The 24,960-nt window shown below is 46.6% G+C and overlaps 1 protein-coding gene across 2 annotated transcripts in view; it reads left to right on the forward strand.

Moving 5' to 3' along the window:
- SEMA4F (ssemaphorin 4F) overlaps positions 1 to 24,960 on the forward strand; it is a 257,897-nt gene that overhangs the window by 223,130 nt on the left and 9,807 nt on the right. For both annotated transcript variants that reach the window (XM_030190860.1, XM_030190861.1), the window contains exons 9-11: positions 121 to 268; positions 885 to 1,107; positions 18,304 to 18,413. In XM_030190860.1, coding sequence (XP_030046720.1) covers positions 121 to 268; positions 885 to 1,107; positions 18,304 to 18,413 — 481 coding nt within the window. The remainder of the gene's footprint in view (positions 1 to 120; positions 269 to 884; positions 1,108 to 18,303; positions 18,414 to 24,960) is intronic.

Genomic DNA, 24,960 nt, shown 5'->3' on the forward strand with positions numbered 1-24,960 from the left:
TAGGCCCTAATCAACTTCTGTCTAGCCCCTACAATCCTGTTTTTGTTTTCTCACACTTGTCTTATGTCACCTCTCCTATCTTCTTTTTAATTTTATGCATGTTCCTGTTTTCACGTTCAGGGATGGAGGTGAGGTCTCTGCTGTCTGTGCATATGGCATCTTGGACATCCACAGTGCTCTCAATGGACCTTTCAAAGGCTTCAAACGTGACTGTGAGAAATGGTCTAAAGTAATGGACAGTGAAGTACCCTCCCCACGACCGGGATCAGTAAGTGTTTGTGTGTATGTATGTATGTATATATATATTGGGTTTCTCCTTATAAAAGGGGGAGGAAACCTAGGGGTCCTTTTACTAAGCCATGGTAAAAAGTGGCCTATGGTAGTGTAGGCACGTGTATTGGGCGCGCTGGGCCAGTTTTTACCGTGTACTCAAAAAGGGCAATTTTAATGGAATGGGAAAAGGACTTGCGGTAAAGTTGAAACCGGTGCGCGTCCAAAACCGGCCTGAGCCCTTAGCTCCACCCACTGATCTAGCAGTAACAGCACACGCACAGTGACCGGTCGGCACACACCAACTGCTGATTACCGCTGGCAACGACGCGTGTAGGAGAGAGTAAATAAATCATCCAGGTGTTATGGGTATGCGCCAAATCTAAAATTACCGCCAGAGGGTGCAGTAGTCTCGTTTAGGCGTGTGCTACATGTGTGTAGCGCCTAACGCGCCTTGGTAAAAGGGCCCCCCCTAATAGAGGAAGTTCCTCTGAGGGAAGCTGCAGCCCTTGTATGAAGAAGCATAAGCTTCAGGATGGCCCTTATTAGGAAGGGGGGAATCTGTATTGTGTGATAAATAATTGCATTTCTTATAGCTGACTATTTATTTGCAGTGTGTCACAGAGTCTATGAAGGCAGCAGGCATCCAGTCCTCTCTGAACCTTCCTGATCGTGTTCTGACTTTTGTCCGAGACCATCCTCTCATGGATCAGAATGTGCATCCTCTACGGAACCAGCCGATGCTAGTGAAACTGGACACACAGTACCGCAAAATTGCTGTGCAAAAGGTCAAGAGCGTATCTGGCAAGGAGTATGAAGTCTTGTACCTGGGCACAGGTGAGAGATAGTGATGGTATAATCCACTGTACTTGGTACACTCTCGAGATTATATGAGCAGGAGAATGTGCTGCCCTTCCCGGGGCTTTTGAGCAGTAGGGTGTTACAAATTATTGCGTAGTTTATAGGTAGTCGCAACTAATGAACCTTTTCTACAGCAGTTCTTCCTGCCCTGTTTTATACTAGTCTTGGATGGGGCAGTGCTGTTTCTTTGCCCTTTAAGGCCAGAAGTGGCTGATGCAGAACTTTAGAAGCTGATTTTGGCATTCAGAAACGTAAAATCATCAGTTTTCATATCAGCAGCACTGAGGTGTTTGCATTCCTTGCTTTCTGAGAATCCGGGAAGTTTAGATGAACCAGTGCAGTCATGCCAAGAAAGGGCAGGATGACTCTGTGAGACCTGTACAAACATTAAGGGTATGCATTGGTTCAGCTTTTGTTGTGCATAAAATTTCTTGTGTAATAAAATATAGACCTAAGTGGTTTACAGTTTCATTTTACAGGTACTGGGTCTGTCCCTGGTGGGCTCATATCTAAGTAGTACATTGTATCTGGGGCAGTGGAGGGTTAAGTGACTTGCCTAGGGTCACACACAGCTGCAGAGGGAATTGAACCTGGTTCCCCAGGAACTCAACCCACAAACTACACAAATGCCTGCACCAATTATCTTTTTAATGCTGTTGGTAATTGCCCATTAGTTTTGGTAGCGCCTTTTATGAGACCCCCCCCCCCCTACTTATGAGAACCCTACTTGCACTATCTTTGATGGGCAGGGGTCGAGGTAACAGGTCGAAGGTCTCTTAGGATTTTGTCAAGACCCTCCTCTGTTATTGGGTTAAGAGTCCTATGTGTCAGGAAGGGACAAGTTTGTGCGCTCCTAGTTAGCTGATTCGAGACTGGGTGGTACTGCCTTTAAATCCTGGTGGAGATTTTTAATTTTCTTGGCTACTACTACTACTATTTAGCATTTCTATAGTGCTACAAGGCATACGCAGCGCTGCACAAACATAGAAGAAAGACAGTTCCTGCTCAAAGAGCTTACAATCTAATAGACAAAAAAAGTAAGCAAATCAAATCAATTAATGTGTACAGGAAGGAGGAGAGGAGGTTACAAGTGGTTACGAGTCAAAAGCAATGTTAAAGAGGTGGGCTTTCAGTCTAGATTTAAAGGTGGCCAAGGATGGGGCAAGACGTAGGGGCTCAGGAAGTTTATTCCAGGCGTAGAGTGCAGCGAGACAGAAGGCGCGAAGTCTGGAGTTGGCAGTAGTGGAGAAGGGAACAGATAAGAAGGATTTATCCATGGAGCGGAGTGCACGGGAAGGGGTATAGGGAAGGACGAGTGTGGAGAGATACTGGGGAGCAGCAGAGTTAGTACATTTATAGGTTAGTAGTGGCAAAGTATGCAGTAAAATTATTGCAGTTCAGTTTTGACTGGGCAATCTGGTTCTGTTTTGGGGGTTGGCAGCCTGTTCAGTGGCATTGAGAGAAGTATTGTTTTTTGGTTCCTGTTGAGGCTTGGCGATACTTTGCCATGTGTTTCCTACAATTTAGCCTGTCCTCATCCAGGTGAGATTTACGCCATCTCTTTTCCAGTTTCTGTCGTTCGTGCTTAAGGGTCCGAAGTCCTGGAGAAAAGCAAGGTGAACGTTTGTGATGGGGCATAAGACCTTTTTGAGTGGTGCTGTTTTCTGTAAGGTCTTAGCTAAGTGTGTATTCCAGATGTCAACCTGTTCTGACACTGTAGATGTCTTTTTATCCACGTATGGGGAGTCCAAGGCCTCTAGGACTATCCACTGGTATATGTTTGGCATACTAGGTTTTGATATTTATGATATTAATTATTGGATTTACCAGCTTTTATTTACATGTTCAGCAACCGTGCAGGAAAATCGCTATCTGTGTACAATAAGCATATGCCATGGGTTTTTTGTAGTACACTTATTGCTGCCAATATATAGTTTTGATGAAGATCGTTAAATTTTTAGCATTGCATTTGTTATAATATGTTTTACACTTTGTTTTGATTTGTCTTTTATTTCTTTTATTTGTATGCTGATAATGTGAATAATTTTAATAAGAAAGCACTGCTGCTTCCCCCCCCCCCCCCATGTCGGCGCTTATCTTTTAACTATTTTAATGGCAGGTCTAATACTATTTATTTGATGATTCACACTTTCTGTCGCTGATAGAAGTCTATATTTAAAATGTTTTTATGGAAGTTCAACAAACAACGTTGACAGGCACCTTCTACCATTTAAATGTGCTAGTGCTTATCTTTTGTACGTTTTCAGAAGTGTCCAAATGTTTTATTACATTGTGGAGATAATTCTATAAATTGGCACCTAGATGCACATGCCACCTATGTGCATTATATGCACCAGTAATTAATAGTTATGCGTGCATGTCCACTAGGTGCTTTTCTATAAGGTGGTGTGCCCAAGTGCTATAGCACAAAACTACAGAAGGGGATGTATACATGGGCAGAGCATGGGTGTGTACACAAGTGACGTGCATAACTTACAGAATACTATCTGTTATGTGAGTCGGTTGTCGCATGTAGGTGTACCCGTTTACACCTGTCATTAGCATGGTGTAAATGATCACACTTTAACTTTGCGACCATCCCCATGCCAGGTTAACACTAGTATTCTATAGCCGCATCCTGGTGCACAGGTGCCATTATAGAATCGGCACCCAGCGCTTGACGCAGGTGCAGAATTGCCTCCTATTTGTTTGACAAATCTTATTTTATGATTTTCTTTTATGTTCTAAGACATCTTTAAAAGAGTCAGATTTAATGTTTACATTGTTCAATAACATTTTTCATTATGGTGTTGGGAGCTTACAATCACTATTGCCCTCATAATTTTTTGCTGTCTGCCCATAGTCTCTTCCATCAATTTTCATCAACATATCCTCATCTCACATTTTGTGCTGCTCTTGCTATCATTTTAGCATTTGTAGGTTGGAATTGTTTGCCAGGTTCTGGCACTTAGTCCATTTTTTTTTATTTTTCCGTCGTACACCATCTGTTTTATGATCATCCTCGACTGGTAACATATTTCACCCATCCTGGGTCTAGTATCCCTTTCTGTGCAGACTGTAGTTGTGCACACCTCTGGGGAGCAGCCCTGACAGGGTGAGACAGCCTTTGACAACACTTAACATAGAAAGGGATACCAGTCCTAGTACGTATTCTAAAGCTTTTACTAATGATTTCAAAAATTGAGTACAGTACAATAAATTTAAAAATGAAAGCCTTATTGCAGGCAGCCTTTCCATGGAGCAGAAAAGCAGGAAACACAGCTGCTTTTTTGATAATTGCAGGAAGGAAAAAAAAAACCCAGTGCTTGTAAGGTGGTTTAGTTTGAATGAACAGATGCTGAGCTAAAAAACTAGCAACCATGAGAGGTGGATTTCCTCATACGGAACTCAAATTGTAAAACTGGCGTGAAACACAAAATGTTTTATATGTTAAGGATGATAACCTTGTTTTAGCCTAAGCCATTATCACTGTGATGGTCTTCTAGCCCAGTAGTTCTCAAACCTCTCCTGAATATCAAATATTACTCAAATCATACGTCCACACACAGGTCCCATAAACAGCAATGCCAACTGCACCACAGACTCCATTTCTAAGAAAAGTCGCCCATACCCCAAAAGGAACCAACATCCAAGGAAACATATGCTGCAAGCAGATTCTTCAGTGGTCCTGGTGCACCTGCACAGTTAACAAAAATCCAAAGACTAAAAGCTTAACAGGGGGAAAAAAAAAGCGCCCCTAAACCAACCAATAGCTTATTTTCTGCTAGAGTCTAGGGGAAGAAAGCGAAATGGCTTTGTTGTGCTTGGACAGTCTGTGTAGCTTTCTGTACCTGGCTCCTGTTTCACAGGTGAGCAGTGAGTAGAAGCACAGTATTCACAGCCCCTCTCACAACACCGAAATGGAAAAGTCTCAGCTAGCATATTACAATGGCTGAGGTAGGCAGAAGACGGACAAGGATGAAAAAGTGGTTGAAGTCCCAGGCAGCCATGCATTAGAGCCCATGATGCTGTAGTCCCAATGGTGGGGGCATACTCTGAGTGAGCTAGAATAGTTGTCCTCAATCCACTACCAGCCAGTCCTGGTTTTCAGGACACCCCTCATGAATATGCATGGGACAGATTTGCATATAACGGAGGTGACAAACATGCAAAATTGTCTCATTAATATTTATGAGGGGTGTCCTGAAAACTAAGACTGGCTGGTGGTGGTTTGAGGATCACAATTGTAGCTCACTCGGAGTATTCTCCCATTGGGCCCTCATTCATGGCTGCCTGGGACTTCAACCATTTTTTCATCCTTGTCTGTCGTCTGCCTAACTCAGCCTTTGTATTAAGCTAGCTGAGTGGCACAGTCCCATATTAGTCTGGCATAAGCGTACTCTCCAGTCGGCCAGTAGGCATCACTGGTGACTAGCTGAGACTTTTCCGTTTCGGTGGTGTGAGAGGGGCTGTGAATGGTGTGTTTCTAGTCACTGCTCACCTGTGAAGCAGGAGCCAGGTACAGAAAGCTACACAAACTGTCCAAGCACAACAAAGCCATATCACTTTCTTTTCCTAGACTGTTCCAAAACATAAGCTATTGTTTGTTTTGGCAGCTTTTTTCCCCGCTAAGCTTTTAGTCTTTGGATTTTTGCTAACTGTGCAGGTGCACCAGGACCACTGAAGAATTGGTTTGCAGCATATGTTTCCTTGGATTTGGTTCCTCTTGGGGTATGGATGACGTTTCTTTGAATTGGAGTCTGTGGTGCAGTTGACATTGCTTGTGTGTGCACGTGTGACTTGAATAATATTTGTGACTCTGTTCATGTCTGTGATCTGAAGTGCAGGGTGTGATGTTCTTCCACTCTTGCTATGCTGTGTTGTTTTCCAGATATAAAGTCTTCACTGGATAATTTTTACTCTGTCTGCAACAAGTACCATTAGTGATAGCTGTAGTTCTAGGAATCCATTTCTAATGCCATTTAGAAATAGTACTGCTTTAAAGATCCAGTCTTAAATGGCAAGATCTAAAGAGCCAGATGACACTAATTTGATATGGCAGGTAGAAAGAAAAGCCTTTTGGAGAGACTGCAAGAGGCAGCCATGCTCAGGAGGCCAGGTGAGTACCAGAAGAGACAGTATCCTAATTGCAGGTGGCATGGATCAGCTGTGGTTGACACTAGTTGGGGATCTGCATGAAAGGAAGCTGCTGCTACATGTAGCAGCCTTGACAAGAGTGTTGTAGAAAGATTTTCTATTGACTGTGGAAGTCCCTGGTCTTGCATGGAATGAACTACATAGCTGCAAGCGCTAGGCTATATGAGGAAGAAGAATTATTTCATTGCAAGCATCGGGCTATTTTGTTGTTTCTGGTGATCTGGCAGGATCCCAGCAAACCGTGAGCAGTTGTCTGGGTAAAATGTCATGCCCTTTTCGGTACTAGCCACATAGTCTGTATTAGGCGAATAGAGAACAAGAAAAGAGTCGCTCACACTCAGACACAATTACCCCCCCCCCCCCCCAAATAGAGGGAAAATATAACAGTGGATTAGACAGATGGGAGCTGCATTTAGAAATGCCTCTGTCTGCACAGAAACAGCACTCCTCTTTCTTCAACATGCTGATTGTACCCAGAGCAGAAAATCAAAACTGCAAAACTCTGCACAGATACGGGCACACCAGCAATGGCTGTGCCATGTGCATAAAACACAATTCAGTGCAATATAATTTAATCCTGTATACCGCATATACTGTAAGGTTCAATGCAGTTAACAAGAGAGCTGAACAGTAACTTCAGGAATTACACAACTGTAAATCTTAAAGATAAAATTAATTTAAATATTTTCTGAAAAGATAAGCCTTTAAACATTTTCTGAATAATAAGTAAGAGCCTATTTTCCTTATAGTACACAAGCCCAACATGCGCCAAATTGGACTTACCGCCCGGTTACCGCGTGACCTTTGCAGTAATTTCAATTTTGGTGCGCGTCCTCTATGCGCGTCTGAAAAATATTTATTGTTTTCAGGCATGCGGCAGCTACGCACCGCATGAGACCTTACCGCTAGGTCAATGGCTTGCGATAAGGTCTCCGGCCCAAAATGGATGTGCGGCAATTTTCATTTTGCCGCACGTCTGTTTTCGTCAAAAAAAAAGGGCATTTTTTTTGTAGGTGCACTAAAAAATAATTCTGTTCGCGCCCAAAACACACAGCTATACTACCGCAGGCCATTTTTCAGTGCACCTTGGTAAAAGGACCCCTGAAGTTGGGGGAAGTATGTCCGTCGCTCAGATAAAAATCTCGCCAGGTCTTCTTTGAGACCCTTGCTGCCAAGACAGCCAGTCATCCATCCCATGTTGGTGAAAACATTGGAGGGGACAAGCAAGTTATAGCAATCGTGAGATTTGTTTTGAAACTGAACAAGCCAGTAAAAGAAGTGTTATGTTTGGAATCAAAAACTCTGCTATCTGTGTGTGAAATCTACTTAATGCACCTTCACAACAGGGACACAACATGTGAGTGCTCTAATATACAGATCTACTGCGTGAAACAATATCATCATCAGCTGTCTGGAGTGAATCCAATGCTCTGACTGGCTGGATTTTGTTTAGCAAATTTATCAAAACAATCCTTGTATTGGGTGCACTGTTAATGAGACAGAAAAGCATTTAACAGCAGTTTAAAATACATAATTTATTTTTCTCATGATCAGCTTTACACTACTACTACTACTTATCATTTCTATAGCGCTACTAGATGTACGCAGCACTGTACACTTGAACATGAAGAGACAGTCTCTGCTCGACAGAGCTTACAATCTAATTAGGACAGACAAACAGGACAAACAAGAGATAAGGGAATATTAAAGTGAGGATGATAAAATAAGGGTTCTGAACAAGTGAACAAGGGTTCTGAACAAGTGAACAAGGGTTAGGAGTTAAAATTTCTGCTTTTTGGAGTGGAGGAGGTGGTTAGGGTGGTGGACTTTGGCCCTGGGGAACTGAGGAACTGAGTTCGATTCCCACTTCAGGCACAGGCAGCTCCTTGTGACTCTGGGCAAGTCACTTAACCCTCCATTGCCCCATGTAAGCCGCATTGAGCCTGCCATGAGTGGGAAAGCGCGGGGTACAAATGTAACGAAAAAAAAAAAAAGCAGCAGCTTTTAGCTTAGATTTGAAGACGGTCAGAGATGGAGCTTGACGTACCGGCTCAGGAAGTCTATTCCAGGCATATGGTGCAACAAGATAAAAGGAACGGAGTCTGGAGTTAGCGGTGGAGGAGAAGGGTGCAGATAAGAGAGATTTACCCAGTGAATGGAGTTCCCAGGGAGGAATGTAGGGAGAGATGAGAGTGGAGAGGTACTGAGGAGCTGCAGAGTGAATGCACTTATAGGTCAGTAAAAGGAGGTTGAACTGTATGCGGAAATGGATAGGAAGCCAGTGAAGTGACTTGAGGAGAGAACTTATATGAGCATAACTACACTGGCGGAATATTAGTCGTGCAGCAGAATTTTGAACAGATTGAAGAGATGGCTAAGTGGGAGGACCTGTAAGAAGCAAGTTGCAATAGTCTAAGCGAGAGGTGATAAGAGTGTGGATGAGGGTTCTGGTAGTGTGCTCAGAAAGGAAAGGGCGAATTTTGCTGATATTATAGAGAAAGAAACGACAGGTTTTAGCAGTCTGCTGAATATGTGCAGAGAAGGAGAGGGAGGAGTCGAAGATGACCCCAAGGTTACGAGCTGATGAGACAGGAAGGATGAGAGTGTTATCCATAGAAATAGAGAATGGGGGAGGAGGAGAGGTTGGTTTAGGGGGAAAGATGAGAAGCTCAGTCTTGGTCATGTTTAGTTTCAGATGGCACTGAGACATCCAGGCAGCAATGTCAGACAGTAGCTTTCAGATCATGTTTGCATCTATTGCTCCTCTTTCCCCCTATTCATTATTCCTTAAGCAATGATTCCTTATCTCTTGGTTCTAAAATGTTGAGAATTTCTGCTTTTTGTGCAGTTATGAGGCAGACCTATCATGGCACATATGTTGCTGAAACTTCCAGCATGCCTTGTGGCAATTCAGTCCTGTTTGGGGCTCGGGGAGAAGCTGTGTGACCTGTGGATCTCCAGCAATGCAGCAGACGTTTGTCTAAAATCCTTCATATTATATATACACTTTGTTCCAAATACCTGAGAGAGGAGAATGGTGCTGATCTTAGCCTTACTTTTGAAATCTGGCGACTGTGTTTCAGGACAGCAGAAAAGTGATGATCGAGAGAGCCCCTCACCACAGAGGAACCTTGGGTGACAGTGGAAAGGGTTCACTTGTGAATTATATCGTAAAGTCCTCTAAAGTTCTTCTTTAGATCAGGGGTTCTCAACCCAGTCCTTGGGTCACACCAAGCCAGTCAGGCTTTCAGGATATCCACAATTAACATGCATGAAAGGTCTGCATGCACTACCTCCAGTCTATGCAGATATCTCTCATGCATATTCATTGTAGGTCTCCTGAAAACCTGACTGGCTTGGTGTGTCCCGAGGACTGGGTTGAGAATCCCTGCTTTAGATGGATTACAGAGATCTCTAGTGGCTCTGCTAAAATACTGAACTTGTTTCTAGAAGAAAAGGAGGGCTCCTCTGACCAATGAGATAAAATTAGGAGGAGACTCCTTTTGGAGGGAAACTCCATTTGAGTTCTTTTTGTTTGGCTCCTGCTTTCTTGGTCATTGTACTGCATGTAAGGGGAGGGGTCTTTGTCTCTGACACCCAGGCACTGCACTGGGGGGGGGGGGGGGGGGGGGTGGGAATAAAGGTCCTTGGCTAGCCCAGCCATTGTGCCTGGAGAAGGATAGAAGTGGTGAAAAGTTTTATGGTTGCTGAGGCTTCTGCACTGGCTTGAAAGTGTAAGCTGGAACAAGGAACCAGCACACTACCACGTCTAAGGAGAAAGGAGTGGAGCAGCTGGAGAAACGGGAGAAGAAAAGGGAACACTGATCCTGAGGAGAAAAAGGAGAGGACTACAAGAGAGCCAAGTAGTAAAAACAAATGTCAGCAGTGACCACATCTGAGTTTAAGCCAGCTCTGGAGATGTATAAGAGAGAGAGTAGTGGAGAGTCCTGAAAGAAAACTGTGTTTGCTCTTTGCCTATGTTTTGCTGTTGTTTTGACTTTTCCCTTTTTGATTAAAGACTGTTTTTAAGTAAAACTTCTCGGACACCGAATTCTGGCCTGAACTGAGTTGTGTCAGTAGGGAGTGTGGTTCATTTTACCAAGAGCTCACCAGTTGATACTGGTCCTGGCCTGGACCTATCAACCAAAATTAATAATTCTGAGTAAAGTAACCCTCTAAAGACTAACCTAAGTAAGAAATGGTTACATTAGGAACCAGAGATGGTTTGTGTGTGATTTTGATTTTGCTATGCAGTCTTTATTTAAAGTTAGTATGCTTTGTGTCTGTCTTTTTGTTTGTGGGTGTGTTCAATGAGCAGTCAGTTAGTTTGTTTCTGTGTATTAATTTGTCAGCAGTGTGGACTAGTTGGTTGAGTCTGACATCATGGTTCCTCTTGTGAAGAGACAGGTTAGGAAGAATCGGGTATATCTTGGAGTAAAACTAAAGAAGCAACATCTCCTCATTGCCCGCCCGTCTACTACTGAAATGCTGAGTTAAGAAGCTGGCCCTCTGACTGAGGGTGGAATGATTGAGGCTCAAGTTCTGCTTCCTGTCTGATGGGACTGACAGTAGGCCAAACAGGCCAAAACATCCTGTCAGGGAACTCTATCTTTCAGCCATTAGAGTTCAGTGATCCCAAAGAACTATAAGTAATATAGTAGGGTTTGTTGGTCCTTCCAGTGTGCTACTTATTCCTTTTTACAAGTTAAGGGCTCAAGCTGCCGCTGGCTTTAAGTACATACATAATTTGCCTTCAGTTTAGCCACCCATCTATTTATCCCAATTGACTTTGCACCCAGCATCCCATGTATATTATCTCAGCTGCACTTGCCCCCTTGTCTACATATTAAGATATTTTATTGTTTTATACAAACAGTGTTAGTATCTCATCTGTTATTAATTTTCTAATGAGTGCCTATTAAGGTGTTTCATTTGTATTGTGCCGACATCGAGTATGATATCTCATATATGAATATTCTACCATGTTGTCTATTATGGTATCATTTGTATTCTGCCTCTTTTTGCAAACCACGCTAGCGATTCCCACGTTGCAATGCCGCCGAAGCCCATTCAAAGTGAATGGCGTTTGTCGGCATTGCCATGCCGGGAATCTCTAGTGTGGTTTAGTAAAAGGGTCCCTTTGTTGGTTTGTTTGCCATTTCCAAGTTTATCTCATTGATTGTATTTATGCTTATATTTGGTCATTTTACTATTGTTATGCTCTTAACAAATTTGAAATTTTTTTTTGTGTTGAACTGTACCTGCTGTACACCACCTTGGGTGAATCTTTCCATAAAGGCAGTTAATAAATCCCAATAAATAAATAAATACCAGTTGAAGACACTCAAAACCCTCTCTGGTGCATTACAGACTGTAATAAATGTGGCATTATTAGAAAAACAGATAGATGTACTGGAATATATAGAAGATAGTTTTTTGAAAATCGGGGCAATTATTATTATTTTTTTTTATATTGCAACTTAATATCCTAATATACCAAAAGTAGTTTCATAAGGGGCACCTACTTTGGGTGCTGTTCTTATAAAGAAACATCAAAAGAGATATTTCCTTGTCATCAAGCAGATGAAGCCATTACGTATGGGTTATGTCCATCAACCAGCAGGGGAGATAGAGAGCACTCAAACTTTCACAGTACCCTCTTGGCCAGCTAGCTCCACTGCCTCTTCAGTATTCTCTATCTCCCTTAGCAGGGTGGCTGCAGCTTGTTCGAGCTCCAGAAAAATCTGCCGGGAGGTGGTTCCTGGCTTGCCAGTTGTTAACCAGGGTGTTGGAGGCTATAGCAGCTTCACTTTAAAGGCACATAGGTTAGCCCTTTCCCTGCCTTACCCATACCTCTGTGGATGTGGACATATTGCCTTGCTTTCCCTGTCCTTACCCACCAACAGTGGATGCAGGCATATAGGTTCGCCCTTTCCCTGCCTTTCCCACTCATCTGAGCCTCCGGAGTCTTCAATACCTCTGCTTTCCTCACAGCTTAAAAAAAAAAAAAAAAAAAAGTTGCGTCGCGTTTTTAAACGCAGAGACGCTGGAACAGAGGTTTTTGACCTGATTTTCAGCAGGATTGTAGTTGTACACTAGATCCTTTGAGGTAAGAGTGTTTTCCAACTCCTCCGGGGTGGGCCCGCGATAGGGGCAATTTTGGCGTGAACCGTCATTTTGGATTTTACCGCCGTTTTTCGGCGATGGCTGCGGACAATGTAAAGCGCTGTTCCACATGTGGCAAGCGCAAATCAGCAGCAGGGCTCTGTAAATCATGCTGTATTGGCGTAGGAGCCGGCCCGAGCATGGCAAGCGATGTTTCTTCCCGCTCTGAGCTGGCAGCGGGCGCCATTTTGCTTACACCGTATGGCGCGGCCTCCGTGGACACGGAGAGACCTGAGCCGGGTGGGGCACCTCGAGATGAGGTTATTTCAGGAGTGGCTAGCACCGGACAGGATTTGGGTGCCCAGGGTGAGATTTTCTCCCCGGATTTTGTGCTTTTGCTACATAAAGCATACATGATGAAAAGAGCCCTTCCTCAAGGGTAGCCTGAGGCTCCTCTGATTGCCCCCCCGATTGATTCTGGCCTGGGACTGCCCAGTGAGGTTTTTTTTCCCGGATGCTTGGCCTAAAGATAAGCGCAGAAGGGTTAATTCCTCTTCAGATTGTGGTGCACCTTTTTCCCCCCCGTGGTCGGGGTGTGAGGATTCGGAGAACTCTGACAGACGTTCTTGGTCTGAGGAACCAGAGTCAGGTGCGGATTTACCACAGGATCTGGATGATCCCTCCGCGGTGAGGATTTTCCACCGTGATGAGCTGCCAGCGCTTATTTCAGATACCCTGCAGGCCCTCTCGATTGAAGATCCTGACAGTGGCATGGCCTCCTCGGGTAATCCCAGGATGTCTAGTACCAAGAAAGCTGCTCGGGCCTTCCCTTTGCATGACTCCATCCTAGAGCTTGTTTCGGCTCAGTGGGCTGACCCCGAGGGACCTTTGAGAGTTTCCAGGGCTATGGGGCAGTTATACCCTCTGCGTGAGGGACATATGGCTCGTTTTCAAATGCCTTCAGTGGATGCCCTAGTCACTGCGGTGACAAAGAGAACTACCCTCCCTGTTGAAGGAGGTGTTGCCCTGAAGGATGTTCAAGACCGTAGGCTGGAAACAGCGTTGAAACGGTCCTTTGAAATTGCAGGTCTCACTGTTCGGGCGTCTGCATGCAGCTGTTATGCTGTGAGAGCCTGCCTAGCTTGGCTGCAACAGGCAGTGGCTCAGCCCGGAGATGGAGCGGAGCCCTTCTTGGATGAGGCTCCGCGGATGGAGGTGGCCTTGTCCTTTCTGGCTGATGCCCTTTATGACCTTGTCAGAGCTTCGGCTAAACAAATGGCAGTAGCAGTGGCGGCTTGCCGTCATCTGTGGCTACGACACTGGGCAGCGGACATGGCCTCTAAGCAAAGGTTGGTGAAGTTGCCTTTTCAAGGACTTCTCCTATTTGGTGAGGAGTTAGAGAAAATTGTGAAAGGCCTGGGTGATCCAAAACCCCAGCGCTTGCCCGAAGATAGGCAGAGGCCTTCCTCTAAGGGCCAGGCGGTCCACTCCTCGTACAGACCTCGCTTCCGTGAAGCTAGAAGGTACTGCCCGGGGCATTCTGCTGGGTTCACTTCACGTGCCCGTGGTCAGCAGAGGAACGCCTTTCGCTCGGACAAGCGTTCCGCAGCCGGTGGCTCAAGACCAGGAGTTCAGGGGCGACTCTCTCAATGATGGTGCGCCGGCCCTCTCCTCGATGCCTGTCATCGGAGGACGGCTTTCCCTCTTTGTCGAGGAGTGGGCCAAGATTTCCTCAGATCAGTGGGTTCTGGACCTGATCAGAGATGGATACAGAATAGAATTCAACGCCCCAGTAAGAGACGTGTTTGTGGAGTCCCGATGCGGATCTGCCGTCAAACGGGCGGCGGTGGAGGAGACTTTACAAGGTCTGATTCAGTTAGGGGCAGTGACCCCGGTGCCTCCCGCCGAGCAAGGCTGCGGCCGATACTCCATCTACTTTGTGGTGCCGCGAAAAGGTGGGTCCTTTCGCCCTATTCTGGACTTAAAAGAAGTGAACAAGTCCCTGAGAGTGCGGCATTTCCACATGGAATCCCTGCGCTCCGTCATTGCGGCGGTTCAGCCAGGAGAGTTTCTCACGTCTCTAGACCTGAAAGAAGCTTACTTGCACATACCGATTTGGCCCCCGCACCAGAAGTTTCTGAGGTTTGCGGTGTTGGGAAAACATTTCCAGTTCAGGGCCTTGCCTTTTGGCCCCGCCACAGCTCCCCGAACCTTTTCGAAGGTAATGGTGGTAGTAGCTGCTTTTCTCAGGCGAGAAGGTATCAGGGTTCACCCGTACCTAGACGACTGGCTCATCAGAGCAGACTCTGCAACAGAGAGCTTACAAGCTACAGCCAGAGTGGTCTCAGTACTGCAATCTCTAGGCTGGGTCGTCAATATGGCCAAAAGTCACCTGTCCCCTTCACAATCTCTAGAGTATTTGGGGGCCAGGTTCGACACAGTCTCGGGCTATGTGTTCCTACCTGAGCTAAGGCGGTGCAAGCTTCAGAATCAGGTCCGTCTGCTCCTGAGGATGCCCCGCCCGCAAGCTTGGGACATTGTCCAGCTGCTGGGATCGATGACAGTCACGATGGAAGTGGTTCCCTGGGCGAGAGCGCACCTGAGACCTCTACAGTATTCCCTACTCCGGAGATGGTCTCCTATTTCTCAGGATTACCAATGCAGACATACTTGGCTCCCTGCGGCCCGTCTCAGCATGGAGTGGTGGCTCTCGGACAGCATGCTGCGGCGAGGAATGCCGCTGACGCTCCCCGTTTGGTGCCTAGTGGTAATAGATGCCAGCCTGAAGGGCTGGGGCGCACACTGCAAGGGGAAGCATGCCCAGGGTCTATGGACACCCGAGGAGTCGGAGTGTTCCATCAACCGCCTAGAGTTGAAAGCGGTGTTTCAGGCGCTTCTGGCCTTTCAAGTGACCCTGGAAGGATTGGCTGTCAGAGTGATGTCGGACAACATGACAACGGTGGCTATATAAATCAACAAGGCGGAAGAAGGTGCAGAGCACTAGCCGCGCAGGCCGAACTGATTTGCCACTGGGCCGAGCTGCATCTTCAGTGTCTGTCGGCAGCTCATATTGCAGGTCAGAGCAATGTGCAGGCCGATTATCTGAGCAGGCATCAGATCGATCCAGCAGAATGGAATCTGGCAGACGAAGTATTCCTGCAGATCTGTGCCAAATGGGGCAAGCCCGTGATGGATCTAATGGCGACAAGTGCCAATACCAAAGTCCCGTGCTTCTTCAGCAGACGGAGAGATCCTCGCTTGGCGGGGTTGGATGCCTTGGCTCAACCCTGGCCTCCGGGTCTACTTTATGTGTTTCCCCCATGGCCCTTGATAGGGCGCCTGCTCTTGCGGATTCGGCTGCACCCAGGAGAAGTGGTCCTCATCGCCCCGGATTGGCCAAGGAGACCTTGGTATGCAGACCTCCGACAGATGCTCCTGGAGGCTCCTCTGCCGTTACCTCTGGTACCGAACCTGTTGACTCAGGGACCGGTAGCCATGGAGGACGCCAGCCGCTTTGGTCTTACGGCATGGCTATTGAGAGGGCGCAATTGAGGGATAAAGGTTATTCCAATAAAGTTATTTCCACTCTCCTGCAAGCCCGCAAGCGGTCCACTTCCGTGGCTTATGCCAGGATTTGGTGCCTGTTTGAGTCTTGGTGTGCTTCCAGAGCCATTGTTCCAGTGCGGGCTCCTGTCTCGCCGATTCTGGACTTTTTGCAGGAAGGTGTACAAAAAGGCTTGGCCTATAATTCCCTGCGGGTGCAGGTGGCAGCGTTGGCCTCCCTTCGTGGTAAGGTGGAAGGCGTGTCTTTGGCTGCTCACCCAGATGTGGCACGGTTTCTTAGAGGGGTGCTTCGGCTCCGACCTCCAATGCGAGCACCCTGTCCAGCTTGGAACCTGGGGCTAGTTTTGAAAACCCTGCAGGCATCTCCTTTTGAGCCGCTTCGGCGAGCATCGGAGAAAGACTTGACACTGAAGGCCGTTTTTCTGGTGGCCATTACCTCGGCTAGACGGGTGTCAGAGCTCCAGGCGCTGTCCTGTAGAGACCCATTTCTGCAATTTTCAGAGTCCGGAGTCACGGTTCGGACCGTGCCTTCCTTTATGCCTAAGGTGGTTTCAGCCTTTCACTTAAACCAGCCTATTTTCTTGCCCTCTTTTTCAGAGGATGAGTTTCCAGAATCTTTTGGGCAGCTGCACCTTTTGGATGTACGCAGGACTCTGCTGCAGTATCTGCGAGTTACTAACGCTTTCAGGTCTTCTGATCATCTGTTTGTTTTACTATCCGGTTCTCGCAGAGGGTCTCCAGCGTCTAAAGCCACTATTGCCCGCTGGCTCAAAGAAACTATCTTTTCAGCTTATCTGCTGGCCGGCAGGGTTCCGCCTGTAGCCTTTAAGGCTCATTCTACTAGAGCGATTTCTTCCTCTTGGGCTGAAACTGGAGCACTCTCTCTTCAAGAGATATGCAGTGCAGCAACATGGGCTTCTAAGCTCTCCTTTGCCCGCCATTACAGGCTGGATGTGGCTGCCAGGAGGGATGCGCGTTTTGGTGCACAAGTGCTAGCGCGTGGTGTGGCTTGTTCCCACCCTATCTAGGGATTGCTTTGTTATAACCCATACGTAATGGCTTCATCTGCTTGATGACAAGGAAGGGAAAATTAGGTTCTTACCTTGGTAATTTTCTTTCCTTTAGTCATAGCAGATGAAGCCATGAGCCCTCCCTGTATGATTATCTGTATGCTGTGAATCTGTTTTTCAGGTTCTGTTCTAATTTCCTGTAGTTCCTTCCTTGGGAGAAAGTTGGAAAACAATCTTCAGGATTCATGTTCAGTTTAAATTTAGGAGGATGTGTTCATTCCCTCCAGCATGTTTTTTTTGGAGGATGTGTTGATTCTCTCCAGGAGGCGCGTGTGTTCCCCTCCAGTTCTATGAATAGGAGGATGAGTTCATTCCCTCCAGTGTGTTGGGAGGATGTGTGATTCGCTCCAGGAGGCGCGTGTGTTCCCCTCCACTTATACAATAAGGAGGATGAGTTTATTCCCTCCAGGAGGATGTGCGTTCCCTCCTTTATGAGTTCATGCCCTTGTGATGGGCCATCGTTCGCTGTGAGGAAAGCTCTTGTGATTCCCATTGCGGTTTGCCATACTGCTTTGGAAGCTTCAAATACTGAAGAGGCAGTGGAGCTAGCTGGCCAAGAGGGCACTGTGAAAGTTTGAGTGCTCTCTATCTCCCCTGCTTGGTTGATGGACATAACCCATACGTAATGGCTTCATCTGCTATGACTAAAGGAAAGAAAATTACCAAGGTAAGAACCTAATTTTCCCATAATAATTATCCCACAGGATTGGTTTCAAGGTGGTTGCTTGGTTGAAAGCTGGGATGTCTTTGCTGGATGTCTGCTTATTTTGTTAGACATTTGCTCTCACCAATGTAGTTTTTCCTGTTCTTCGATATACAGTTAGCAGGATATTTAAAATTTAATCTGGTCTTTGTAGAACTGAGGTTCTTAATCAGGGTAGAGCATTCTAGAGTATCCATTCGTCAGTTGAGGGCAAAACACTAATTTACAGTTTATTTCTTGTTATACTGTGAATCATTAAAGAAAACATCTAGGCGGTGTACAATAAAATGGGTTAAAAAAGAAAAAAAAATGTAAAAACGTGATGCACATACAGTGACAAAAGACATACAGTACACAAAATGGGTGTTACAGAAGGGTATGGCCTAATTTACAGTCCTTGTTAGAAGGTTGTAGGAAAAAAAGGGGGGTGGTAAAATGAGAGGAAATGCTCTGTTTAGATTATTGTTGTGGAAATACCTGGGTAAAAAGAAAAGTTGTATAAGTGCCTTCTTAAATTTCAGTGGGAATGCAGTGAGGGTAATCATTCCCCTGATTTTGTTTCTGTTCTTGCAGCTAGAGGACATCTGCAGAAGGCAGTGAGGATTGGGTTGAAAACTTTGATCCTGGAAGATCTGCCCCTGTTTGCAGAAGCTCAGCCCATTCACAATCTTCAGCTGCATGAGGTAAGGGTTTACAAATGGTAACAAAGATATTCCACACCATCTTATTTGCCATCTTCAGACAATCCAGAATACAGCCACGTGCAGAGTTAGTCACCATGGGGCTCATTTTCAAAGCACTTACTTACAGATTACTATATAACTTTGTAAGTGTAAGTGCTTTGAAAATACGTCTCTATATGTATTAATGGATTGGAAGAAGAGCCAGGCTTTCATCTAATTCCTGATGTAGAAGTAGTCTCAAGTTAGACATAGCCTCTCTGAGAGTAAGTTCGAGCATGAGGGCTACTCCTGAGAAGGCTCGCTGATGGATATCACGTCGTAGAATTTCTTTTGATGAGGGTACAGTTAGTGATGCTTCTTAAGAGGACCTTAGGTGTGTAATAGCTAACTTAAGTACTCTGGCCCATTTTGCCTGAGGGCCTTGAAAATCAAACACAGAGTTTTAAATTTTATCCCTGTAAGGCACTGGTGGCTAGTGTATTTTTTTGCAGAAAGGGTGTAATGTGGTCATGCCGCTTGCAGCTTTCTATTAGTCATGCTACAGTGTTCTGTTGTTTGTAGCCCCACTTTTGGTACCTTTTTGCTCAGTTTGTCACATATTTCTGTACACCTGGGTAGCTTGGTACCAGTCCCTACCAGTTTCTCTCATTTTTTCAGTTGTAGGTCACATGTTTGTCAGGGATTATCCAGAGAATATGTAGCCAGCTTTCATGGGCCCTTTATACTTTTCTGTGTGCTTGGGAAGAGAATGGTGAAGGAGATTGAGATTTTAGTCATAGACACCAACAAAATAACCTGTACCCACCTCAGGGGTCACCCTTAGCCCTAACTGATTTGGGGACTAGCTACATATGTGTGGCCCATAATGTTACAAAACACACATTTAGTCCTGTTCTGAGGTCATGTGACCAGAATACCACCATGTAATACAGTGGGATGGAAGAAGGGATGGCATGGAGGCCACATTGTATACATGTTGAGGGACCTTACAATGCGAGAGTTGGAGGGGGAGAAGTTGCAGTTGAAAGTAACATACAGTATGTGTAACTCAAGTCTCACCCGGGTTAGCTCCGGATCCAGGCCACAGAGAAACACTCACACTGCTTCAGTTCCACACTTTTAACCACTCTCAGGCCATGCATACCCCACACTTTCTCCCATTCTCCTTTTCAGTCGAGCTGGGATGGATAATGGTCCGGAATAACAGTTGGGGTTTTTGGTAGACACCTATCTAATTCTGGGTTCCATTGAACTCTTCAGTCCAAGAATCATGCAACACTCTCTAGGAGGCTTAATGATAACTTGAACTTTTATTTGCAACTTCAGCAGCTGGCAAACTCTTGATTCAATGACCCTAAACACAGTCAATAAAATAGATGCTCTTATAACTGAAGGTCAGACTTCAATCTTTGTGAGGGACATCTTTCCGCCTACACCTTTCAGGAGTATTTACAAGGAGCAGTTCCTTCCCAGGGCTATACACATAGGCACAGCCCCTCTATGCCTATCCTGCAGCCAGATGTAACCTCAAGGCTGATTTCTCCTCCTAATGCACTCTTACTACGAGGTCTAGTCCCTTTATTGCTGTTTTCCTTTCATGGGTATCATCTAGTGGGTAGATCTCATCCTACCCTGAACCCCGCTTATGAGCTGGACTCCCCAATCCGCCCAAAGCTCTGGCTGATAAGTACATAAGTATTGCCATATTGGTACAGACTGAAGGTCCATCAAGCCCAGCACCCTGTTTCCAACAGTGGCCAATCCAGGTCCCAAGTACCTGGCAAGATCCCAAAATAGTACATTACGTTTTATGCTACATGTTCTAGAAATAAGCAGTGGATTTTCCCCAAGTCCTTTTTAATAATGGTCTATGGACTTTTCCTTTAGGAAGCCATCCAAACCATTTTTTAAAAACCCCGCTAAGCTAACAGCTTTTACTACATTCTCTGGCAACAAATTCCAGAGTTCAATTATACGTTGAGTGAAGAAATATTTTCTACAATTCATGTTAAATTTACTACTTGGGAGCTTCATTGCATGCCCCCTAGTCCTAGTATTTTTGGAAAGAGTAAACAAGCGATTCACGTCTACACGTTCCACTCCACTCATTATTTTATGGACCTCTATCGTATCTCCCCTCAGCCGTCTTTTTTCAAAGCTGAAGATCCCTAGCCGCTTTAGCCTTTCTTCATAGGGAAGCCGTCCCATCCCCTTTATCGTTTTTGTCGCCCTTCTCTGTACTTTTCTGATTCCACTATATCTTTTGTGAGATGTGGTGACCTGAATTGAACACAATATTCGAGGTGTGGTCGCACCATGGAGCGATACAAAGGCATTATAATGTCCTCATTTTTGTTCTCCATTCCTTTCCTAATAATACTTAATATTCTATTTGCTTTCTTAGCCGCTGCCGCACACTGAGTAGAGGGTTTCAACGTATCATCAACGATAACGCCTAGATCCCTTTCCCAGTCGGTGACTCCTAATGTGGAACCTTGTATTACATAACTGTAAGTCGGGTTCCTCTTTCCCACATGAATCACTTTGCACTTGCTCACATTAAACGTCAGCTGCCATTTAGATGCCCAGTCTCCCAGTCTCGTAAGGTTCTCTTGCAATTTTTCACAATCCTCTTGCGATTTAACAAGTTTGAATAATTTTGTGTCGTCAACAAATTTAATTACCTCACTAGTTACTCCCATCGCTAGATCATTTATAAATATGTTAAAAGCAGTGGTCCCAGCACAGAACCCTGGGGAACCCCACTATCTACTCTTCTTCATTGAGAATACTGACCAATTAACCCTACTCTCTGATTTCTTTTAACTAATTTTTAATCCACAATAGGACACCACCTCCTATCCCATGACTCTCCAAGTTCATCTGGAGTCTTTCAAGAGGTACTTTGTTAAATGCCTTTTGAAAATCCAGATGCACAATATCGACCGGCTCACCTTTATGCACATCTTTGTTCACCCCTTCAAAGAAATGTAATAGATTGTTGAGACAAGATTTCTCTTCACTAAATCCATGTTGGCTTTGTCTCATTAATCCATGCTTTTGAATATGCTCAGTAATTTTTTTTTTTTTTTTCTAATAGTCTCTACCATTTTGCCCGGCACCGACGTCAGGCTCACCTGTCTATAATTTCCCGGATCACCTCTGGAACCTTTTTAAAAAATCTGTTACGTTGGCCACCCTCCAATCTTCTGGAATCATGCTTGATTTTAAAGATAAATTACATATTACTAACAATAGTTTTGCAAGTTCATTTTTCAGTTCTATCAGTACTCGGTTGACTCCTTCACCAACTGTTGCAAACTTGACAGCAACTGTCCTTTAAGTGTAGCCAAACTAGAGTTGACACTTCAGGACCCCCCTTTATTCTTTTGCAAGTCACTTGTCAGGGGGCTTATAGGCAACTCAAGACCTTAGGCAACCAAGGACACTTTCCATTACGTTTTATTCCCACTATTCCAGGACATGTGGGTAGTTATGTCCATTGATCAGCAGGTGGAGATAGAAATTCCAGAACTGAGCCCTACTACCCACATGCTAGTCGCCCAGTTCCTCAGTATCTTCTATCTCCAGCAGGTGGATGGACATACTTCGTTTGTCTCTGATTGGCAGTTGGGGTCTCCTGGTTCACTTGGTGACTGGTTCCCAGTGGAGTCTTCCCTGAAGAAAATTTAGACATATCTGATGGTGCTGGGTCCCTGTCTTTCTCCCGCCTGGAGGCTATTTCCCTTTTTTCCCTCCCTAGTCGATTTAGTGCCTGTACAGCAACCAATTAAAAAAAAAAGTTAAAGGCGTTCAATTCGTTCTTGCTGAGCGGCCCCGAACCAGCGGTGTCGGTGGTGGCAGGGGAGGAGAAGAGGTGGGAGAGTTCTCTGTGCTGCAGGATCCAGGCGGTGAGTGTTGTCGGTTGGCGCTAGTGCTGACAAAAAAAAACGGAAAGGGACAGACACGGCGTAGGGGGGAAGCATCTTGCGCGCCTGAGCGAGTCAAACCGACAGCAGGTGTTTGATTCTCGGTGACAAGTCAGTCCCCGCGGAGAGCATGAAGCGCTGCTCGTCCTGTGGGGGTCGACGCTCCTCTTTGGGCCACTGCACGGTGTGCAGGCCGGGGTCTCTGAGTGGAAGGCAGACTTAGAGCTTCGGTCTGGTTCCCCTGGAGGGGCTGTTGGCAGTTCTACCTTGGTGGAGGCGGGAATGTCAGCCATTTTGTTCCCTGCAAGCAGGAAACGTGCTGTGCCAGAGGCAGAGAGTGCAGCTGTCGCTGCAGGAGCCTTGCCTGCTCAGGGGGTTCCTTTTTCCCTTGAGTTTGTCTTGTTGCTCCACCAGGCTTTCCTGTTGAAACAGGGGGATGCTCCTCTGCCAGCTCTGGGGGTCCCGGAGGGTGCGGAGTTGGTCTTAGCTCCCCCTCTCCCCAAGCGGATTCAGCCTGGCATTCTGGATGACCCCTTGGAAGGCGTTTCCCCAGGGTCGGATGTGGAGTCCACGTCCTCGGCGGGCCCCTCTGTACTGGAGCCTTTGGAGGAGGGGGAACTCCCCTCATGGGAGGGGGATGACTCTCGGGTGCTCCGGCTTTTCCAAAAGGACGAGTTGGGTGTTTTGATTTCGGAGTCCTTAGCGGCTCTCTCAATTTCCGATCCTGTGGGGGGGTCCTTCTGGTTCCCAGCCGTCTGACCCCATGAAGGGACTGAGGGGGCCCTCTAAGGCGTTTCCTATGCATCCATATATTTAAGATTTGATATCCAGAAGGGAGTCTGGTGGAGCTTCCCGGGGGAAGGCAGACTTAGAGCTTCGGTCTGGTTCCCCTTGAGGGGCTGTTGGCAGTTCCATCTTGGTGGAGGCGGGAATGTCAGCCATTTTGTTTCCTGCAAGCAAGGAACGTGCTGTGCCAGAGGCAGAGTGTGCAGAGTGTCCTTTTTTCCCTGAGTTTGTCTTGTTGCTCCACCAGGCTTTCCTATTGAAACAGTGGGGTGCTCCTCTGCCAGCTCCGGGGGGGGGGGGGGGTCCTGGAGGGTACGGAGTCGGACTTAGCTCCCCCTCTCACCATGCGGATTCGGCCTGGCGTTCTGGATGACCCCTTGTAAGGCGTTTCCCCGGGGTCGGATGTGGAGTCCACGTCCTCGGCGGGCCCCTCTGTACTGGAGCCTTTGGAGGAGGGGGAACTCCCCTCAGGGGAGGGGGATGACCCTCGGGTGCTCCAGCTTTTCCAAAAGGACGAGTTGGGTGTTTTGATTTCGGAGTCCTTAGCGGCTCTCTCAATTTCCGATCTTGTGGGGGGTCCTTCTGGTTCCCAGCCATCTGGCCCCATGAAGGGACTGAGGGGGCCCTTTAAGGCATTCCAGATGCATCCGGATATTCAAGATTTGATATCCGTGGAATGGAATACTCCCGACGCAGGCCTGAGCATGGGCAGAACCATGGCCCGTCTTTACCCTCTGGTACCTGAGGAGAAGGAGACGTTGAGCTTTCCTAAGGTGGATTCCTTGGTGACGGCGGTCACCAAAAAGACTACCTTGCCATTGGAAGGCGGAGTAGCCTTGAAGGAGCTTCAAGTTAGGAAATTGGAGCAGGCCCTGAAACAGTCCTTTGAGGTGGCTACCTTGGGCCTGCAGGCTGCGATTTGCAGTTCCTTTGTGGCCCGTGCTTGTATGCACTGGCACCAGAAGTCGGGAGCCAGTAGTGGCTCGTGGGTGGCCAGGATGGAAGCAGGGCTCACTTATCTGGCAGATGCGGTCTACGACACATTGAGGGCTTCGGCCAAGGGTATGTCATTGGCGGTCTCAGCAAGGCACCAGTTGTGGCTTCGGGCTTGGTCGGCAGATGCGACCTCCAAAGCACGGTTAGTCAAGCTTCCCTTTCAGGGGAAGTTACTCTTTGGCGAGGACCTGAGTAATCTGGTGAAGGAGCTCGGGGACTCTAGCCCCAGCGGTTGCCAGAGGACCGGCCTAGATCGTCGGGTCGGCAACACGGGTTTTCTCATCCTAGTTTCCGGGACAGTAAGAAATACAGGTCGGGTCGCCTGGGTTTTGGGCAGCGATCTAGATTTCAGCCCCGGCAGTCATCCTTTCAAGGGGAAAGGAAGAGGGCAGGGAAGTCAGCCTGACCAGGCCCATCAGCCCCAATGATGGTGCGCTGGTCCATGCATTCACCCCTATCAGGGGACATCTGCAGGCGTTCCAGGACGTGTGGGCCGCTATCACCTCAGACCAGTGGGTGCTGGACCTCTTATGCGACGGTTACTGTTTAAGTTTTGCTGCCCCGGTCGCTCCTCTCTTCTTACAGTCCCTGTGTCAAGGACTTGTCAGAGAGGCACACGTCAAGTCAACGGTTCAGGCCTTGCGGTCTCTTCATGCCATTGTGCCCGTCCTGCTCAACGAGTGTGGGCTAGGGAGATACTCCATTTATTTTGTGGTTCTCAAAAAGGAAGGCACGGTTCGGCCCATTCTGGATCTCAAAAGCGTCAACAAGTGCCAGCAAGTGTCGGCGCTTTCGGATGGAAACCCTCAGGCGGTCATTGCCTCAGTCAGGGAGGG

Source organism: Microcaecilia unicolor, chromosome 2 (genome assembly GCF_901765095.1).
Source record: "Microcaecilia unicolor chromosome 2, aMicUni1.1, whole genome shotgun sequence".
Lineage (NCBI taxonomy): Eukaryota > Metazoa > Chordata > Amphibia > Gymnophiona > Siphonopidae > Microcaecilia > Microcaecilia unicolor.